At 38.2% G+C, this 6,656-nt stretch overlaps 1 protein-coding gene and 1 pseudogene across 1 annotated transcript; both read left to right on the top strand.

The window, feature by feature from the left end:
• The first annotated feature begins 227 nt into the window (after window positions 1–227).
• Window positions 228–4,182, top strand: LOC129872629 (subtilisin-like protease; annotated as a pseudogene).
• Window positions 4,183–4,709: 527 nt separating this feature from the next.
• On the top strand, window positions 4,710–6,656 carry LOC129872630 (subtilisin-like protease). Its single transcript, XM_055947565.1, has one exon. It carries the CDS (start codon window positions 4,725–4,727, stop codon window positions 6,654–6,656), a length of 1,932 nt encoding a protein of 643 aa, XP_055803540.1. The 5' UTR covers window positions 4,710–4,724.

Raw genomic sequence — 6,656 nt, forward strand, 5'->3', positions numbered from 1 at the left:
ATTCATAATTGAGTGAGATATTATCTCCATTAAAATACTGTCCAATCCGATTACAAGAAGAAAGTTTAGAGTGTTAATACTATAATAATAAGTTGGTAAGCTGTAATTAATGTAATTTGATTCAAGATTAGAAAAGCCGATTACACATCACATATTCAACTGAGCTTCATCAGAAAAGCACTATATATATACACATCTTGCCAACTGTGATAGTCACCTAAAAACACATGGTGCTGAAATTCATTTCAATCTTTTTTAGCATTATCCTGTTTCCTTTATCAAAAACATTGGGTGACCATCTTACTAATCAAAGCGATCTAGATACTTACATAGTACAACTTGAGTTTCCTGATGATCTATTTTCTCTGATTCAAATGATTTATACCTCTGGCATCAATCATTTTTGCCTACAACTTTTCAAGTTCTGATCACTCGCCGCGCATTATACATTCTTATCGTCATGTGCTTATTGGATTTGCTGTCATGTTGTGAACAGATGAAGTGAAAGAAATGGAAAAGAAACAAGGGTTTGTATCTGCGCGTCCTCAAATGGTCTGGAATTACATACCACACACACCCCAAGTTTCCTTGGGTTGCACCAGAATGTTGGCTTATGGAATTCTTCAAATTCTGGTAAAGGTGTTATTATTGGTTTATTAGACATTGGAATTAATCCACAACATCCTTCATTCAATGATAACGGAATGCCTCCTCCCCCTGCCAAATGGAAAGGCAAATGTGAGTTCAATTTTACAGCTTGTAACAACAAGCTTATTGGAGCAAGAAATTTTGCACAATTTGTTACGTCACCTTTGGATGGAGATGGACACGGAACACATACTTCAAGCACAGCTTCTGGAAACTTTGTGGAAGGTGCCAATTTGCTTGGTAATGCTAATGGCACTGCTGTTGGCATGTACAGAGTTTGTGTTTCATTTTGTCAAGATTCTGATACCTTAGCAGGTCTTGATGCTGCCATTGAAGACGGTGTGGATGTGATCTCGATTTCCCTTGGAATACCAGCCTCAGCCTCGTTACCTTTACATAATGATGTTGTAGCAATTGGCTCTTATAGTGCGATAGCCAAGGGGATATTTGTAAGTGCCTCAGCAGGAAATCAAGGACCGAATAATTTGTTCTTTAATGAATGGAGTCCCGTGGATTCTCACTGTTGCTGCTAGCACAACAGATAGAAAGATAAGTGCAGTAGCAGTTTTGGGTAACGGAGCAGAATATGAGGGCAAATCAGTCTTTCAGCCAACAAACTTTTCACAAAATTTACTGCCACTCATAATTTTTAATTCAAAAATTATCTATTTATTTTTGTCTACAGTTGATGTCGATGTCAAGGGTAAGATAGTGGTGTGCGATACCTGCAAGAAAGTCAAAAAGAGAGGTGCATATGCATCGTCCAAGAAGAAAACGCGTATTTTATGCGTTTTCAATTTTCTATAAATAGAGGCCTCTTGCCTCATTTAGATCATCCCACAAAAATATAATCCAAAAGAGTAAGAACACAAAGAAAGTTATACACCAAGATAAATATTGTAGTCTTGAGTGTCCTCTTTAGTGAGTTATTCCTTTTACAAGAGAGAAGTGTTTATTGTTGTTTTCTCCTTGTATCTGAGAGTAGTGTACTCCCATATTATCATAGTAAAATTCTTCTATCCCATGGTTTTTCCTCTCTATCTATTTGAGAGGTTTTCACGTAAAATTTTCGTGTCCAATTTATTTTCATTATTTATTATCATATCAAACTTTAGTCGTGGTGCTTCATCCCCATAATAGTGGTATCAGATCCCTCGGTTATTCTATCTGTTTTATGCGAAGGTACTATTTGTGAATAGTAAAATTCGATGAAAAGTACTATTCGCGTGAATAGTAAACTTCGGTGACGGTACAGTTTGTCACGATTGTTCGCAAAAATATTTAGAAATAATCTAGAAGGGTGTGAAGCAAATAACAATGTCAAGTATAACAAAGTTTGACGTTGAGAAATTCAATGAGACTAATTTCTCATTGTGAAAATTGAAAATAAGAGCGATATTGAGAAAAGACAATTACTTAGTTGCAATTGAAGGCAGACCCATAAACTTTACTTATGACAGCAAGTGGAACGACATAGACAGCAACGTAGTTGCTGATCTACAATTAACACTAGCTGATCAAGTGTTATCTAGTATGGCTGAAAAACGGACGACGAAGGAAATATGGGATACTCTTACGGGATTGTACGAGGCCAAGTCTTTGTATAATAAAATCTTCTTAAATAGAAGATTGTATACCCTTCGAATGAGAGAGTCTATGTCGGTTACTGAACACATCAATACTTTGAATACTCTATTTTCGCAACTTACAACAATGGGCTGCAAAATAGAGGGGGGCTGAACGTGCGGAGCTTCTATTTCAAAGTCTTCCTGACTCATATAATCAACTCATCATCAATCTGATGAACAATACAGACAGTCTAGTTTTCGATGAAGTTGCAGCCGCTGTCTTAGAAGAAGAAAATCGACGCAAAAATAAGAAAGACAGATAACCAAGTTCGCAGCAAGCTGAAGCTTTGACGATGGTGAGAGGAAGACCAACGAAATGTGGCCCCAGTGGGAGTCACAATCATGGTAGATCTAAATCAAGAAGTAAGAAGAATATCAAGCGTCACAACTGTGGCAAGAAATGGTACATCAAGAAAGACTATTGGTTCAAGAAGAAGAGTGAACACCCTGAGTCATCAAATGTTCAAGGGAATGTTGCAATGTGTTATGGAGGATCAAACTTTACTGTTAAAGGTTATGTTGATTCAGATTATGAAGGTTATATGTTTACTCTTGCTGGAGGAGCTGTAAGGTGGGTTTCAAAACTGCAGTCTATTGTGGCTACATCTACAACGGAAGCAGTATATGTAGCAGCTACACAAGCTAGCAAAGAGGCAATATGGATGCATATGTTACTAGAGGAGCTCAGGCACAAACAAGAGAAGGTTGCTCTGTTTTGTGACAGCTAGAGCGCTTTGCATCTTGCAAAGAATCCGCCATTTCATTCAAGGACAAAACACATACGAGTTCAGTATCACTTTGTTCGTAAGAAGGTGGAAGAAGGCAGTGCGGATATTCAGAAAATTCACACTAATGACAACCTAGCAGATATGTTTACGAAGCCGATCAACAGTAACACGTTTATATGGTGTCGATCTTCTATTGGCCTAGCAGAAACGTAACATTGCAATAATTGGGTAGAAAGGATGGTGTGAAGACTTAATTGATTTTTAATTAAATCTTCAAATGGGAGAATGCAAGAAAGTCAAAAAGGGAGGTGCATATGCACCGTCCAAGAAGAAAACGCGTATTTTACGCGTTTCATAAATTGTTGCCTCCTTTAGCAACTTTTGACAAGAAAACACTTATTTTACACGAAAACGCGTATTTTACGTGTTTCCAGTTTCCTATAAATCTTGCCCTCATTTAGATCATCCCACAAAAATACAATCCAAAAGAGTTAGAACACAAAGAGAGTTATAGACCAAGATAAATATTGTAGTCTTGAGTGTCCTCTTTAGAGATTTGTTCCTTTTACAAGAGAGAAGTGTTTATTATTGTTTTCTCCTTGTATTTGAGAACAGTGTACTCCCCCTCTATCTGTTTGAAGGTTTTCCACGTAGAATTCTCGTGTCCAATTTATTTTCATTATTTATTATCATATCAAACTTTACTTGTGGTGCTTCCTCCCCTAACAATACCAACAGTTTCGGTTACTCTAATGTTCAACTAGGACAATAAGTGAAAAATGCCGGTGGTGCGGCCATGATTCTCATGAACCAGGAAGTTCGTGGTTATGCAACTCTGCAGATGTTCATGTCCTTCCTGCACGTTACTTATGGTGATGGACAATAGATCTTAAATTATACGAAATCAACTTCAGCCCCCGTTGCAACAATATCATTCAAGGGAACAAGAACGCGGGTATACACGTGCAAGTTCAGAAATTAGTATTACTACAAGAAAGAGCTTTAACTTTCCTTGTAATAAGCAAATTTTTAAGTGAAGAAACAATTCATACCATCAAGCTAACAGTGAGCAATTAGTTTTCATATCCATAGATTTCCTTTCTTTGTAATAATTTCTATATTATTCTTTTCATATTTCTGTTCAGTCAGCTTATAATTATGGATTACGATCAGAGTAATTCTTTTCCAAGTCAAAGTCTATTGAATAGGCTAATTATTGACATGTTTGGCAGAAAATTGAATTGCTTACATAAGAAATCTGGTCAAATCTTATTACATATTACATATAAGCAAGAAAATTTAGAGTGGTCATACTATAGTAGTGAGTTGGTAAGCTGTAATTAATGTAATTTGATCCAAGATTGGAAAATCCGATTACACATCACATATTAAACTGAGCTTCATCAGAAAAGCACTATATATATACTCACATCTTGCTAACTGTGATAGTCACCTAAGAAACATGGATGTGAAGTTTATTTCAATCTTTTTTTTCATTTTCCTGTTTCGTTCAGCGAAAACATTTGGTGACCAGCTTACAAATCAAAGAGATCTAGATACTTACATAGTACAACTTGAGTTTCCTGATGATCTATTTTTCTCAGATTCACATGATTTATACCTCTGGCATCAATCATTTTTGCCTACAACTTCAGCAAATTCTGATCTTTCATCGCGCATTATTTATTCTTATCACCATGTTTTTAACGGATTTGCTGCTATGTTGTCATCAGATGAAGTGGAAGAAATGGAAATGAAACCAGGATTTGTGTCTGCGCGTCCCCAAAGGATTCTGGAGTTGGATACCACACACACTCCAAGTTTCCTAGGGTTACACCAGAATGTTGGCTTGTGGAATGCTTCAAATTCTGGTAAAGGTGTGATTATTGGTTTGCTAGATTCTGGAATAACTCCAAAACATCCTTCATTCAACGACAATGGAATGCCTCCTCCCCCTGCCAAATGGAAAGGAAAATGTGAGTTCAATTTCACAGCTTGTAACAACAAGCTTATTGGAGCACGGAACTTTGTGAAGACGGCTACATCACCTTTGGATGGAAAGGGACACGGGACACATACTTCAAGCACAGCCGCTGGAAACTTTGTGGATGGTGCCAATTTACTTGGTAATGCTAATGGCACTGCTGTTGGCATTGCACCCCGTGCTCATTTGGCCATGTACAGAGTCTGTGATGATGGTCTTTGTCAGGAAGCCTATATCTTAGCTGGTCTTGATGCTGCCATTGAAGACGGTGTGGATGTTATTTCCATTTCCCTTGGAGGACCGCCAATGCCTTTTTATGATGATTGTCTAGCAATTGGCGCATATAGTGCGATTCAGAAGGGGATTTTTGTAAGTTGCTCGGCAGGAAATAAAGGACCGACTGTTGGTACTGTAAAGAATGGAGCTCCGTGGATTCTCACTGTTGCTGCTAGTACAACAGATAGAAAGATAAGAGCGGTAGCAGTTTTAGGCAATGGAGCAAAATATGTGGGCGAATCTGCCTTTCAACCAACAAATTTTTCAGGTAAATTGTTGCCACTCGTAAATGCTAACAATTGTGAATCGTTGCCTACAATTGATGTTAAGGGTAAAATAGTGTTGTGTGATACCAGTGGTGACTTGTCAAGAATAGAAAAAGGAGAAGAAGTGAAAAATGCTGGTGCCGCAGCCATGATACTCATGAACGAAAAAAATGGTGGCTATACAACATTTGCAGATGTTCATGTCCATCCCACAACTCATGTCAGTTACTTTAACGGACTAAAGATCATAAACTATATAAAATCAACATCAGCCCCTGTTGCAACAATATCATTCAAAGGAACAAGAATCGGAAACAAACACGCGCCAACAGTTGCTTCCTTCTCTTCTAGGGGACCATCTTTGGCAAGTCCAGGCATATTAAAGCCCGACATTAGTGGACCCGGAGTCAATATCCTTGCGGCGTGGCCAACCTCTGTAGAGGAGATGATAACATCTGCTACATCGACGTTTACCATCATTTCTGGCACGTCGATGGCTTGCCCTCACCTTGCGGGAGTAGCAGCATTGTTAAAGAACACACATCCAGATTGGTCTCCAGCTGCAATTAAATCTGCAATCATGACCACTGCTGATATCGTCAATCTTGAAAAGGATCCAATTGAGGACGAAAGACTTAAACCTGCTAATCTATTTACAATCGGATCAGGGAACGTGAACCCATCAAGAGCAAGTGATCCAGGACTCATTTATGACATTCACCCCGAGGATTATGTGCCGTACTTATGTGGCTTGAAATACACAGATATACAAGTTAGTGCAATTGTGAGAAGGAAGGTACATTGTACATCAAGCATAGCTGAGACGGAGTTGAACTACCCTTCGTTTTCCATTCATTCGAAATCAGGGGCTCAAACATATACAAGGACTGTAACTAATGTTGGAGAAGCTAATTCAACTTACACAGTTAAAGTGTCTGGACTCGACGGTGTTGAGGTAACTGTTAGTCCAATCACCTTGAAGTTTTCAGCGTTGAATCAGAAGGCGTCATATAATGTAACTGTTAAGCCATCAAAGCTTCCATTACATTCCCAAGGGTACATAACATGGTCTTCTTGTAGGTACTCTGTTAGAAGTCCAATACAAATATCCCCGTATAGCATTTAA

Source organism: Solanum dulcamara, chromosome 11 (genome assembly GCF_947179165.1).
Source record: "Solanum dulcamara chromosome 11, daSolDulc1.2, whole genome shotgun sequence".
Classification (NCBI taxonomy): Eukaryota; Viridiplantae; Streptophyta; class Magnoliopsida; order Solanales; family Solanaceae; genus Solanum; species Solanum dulcamara.

Excerpts from the sequence above, each read along its gene's own strand:
- LOC129872630 (XM_055947565.1), top strand. The coding sequence starts at position 4,725 with ATGTTGTCATCAGATGAAGTGGAAGAAATGGAAATGAAACCAGGATTT.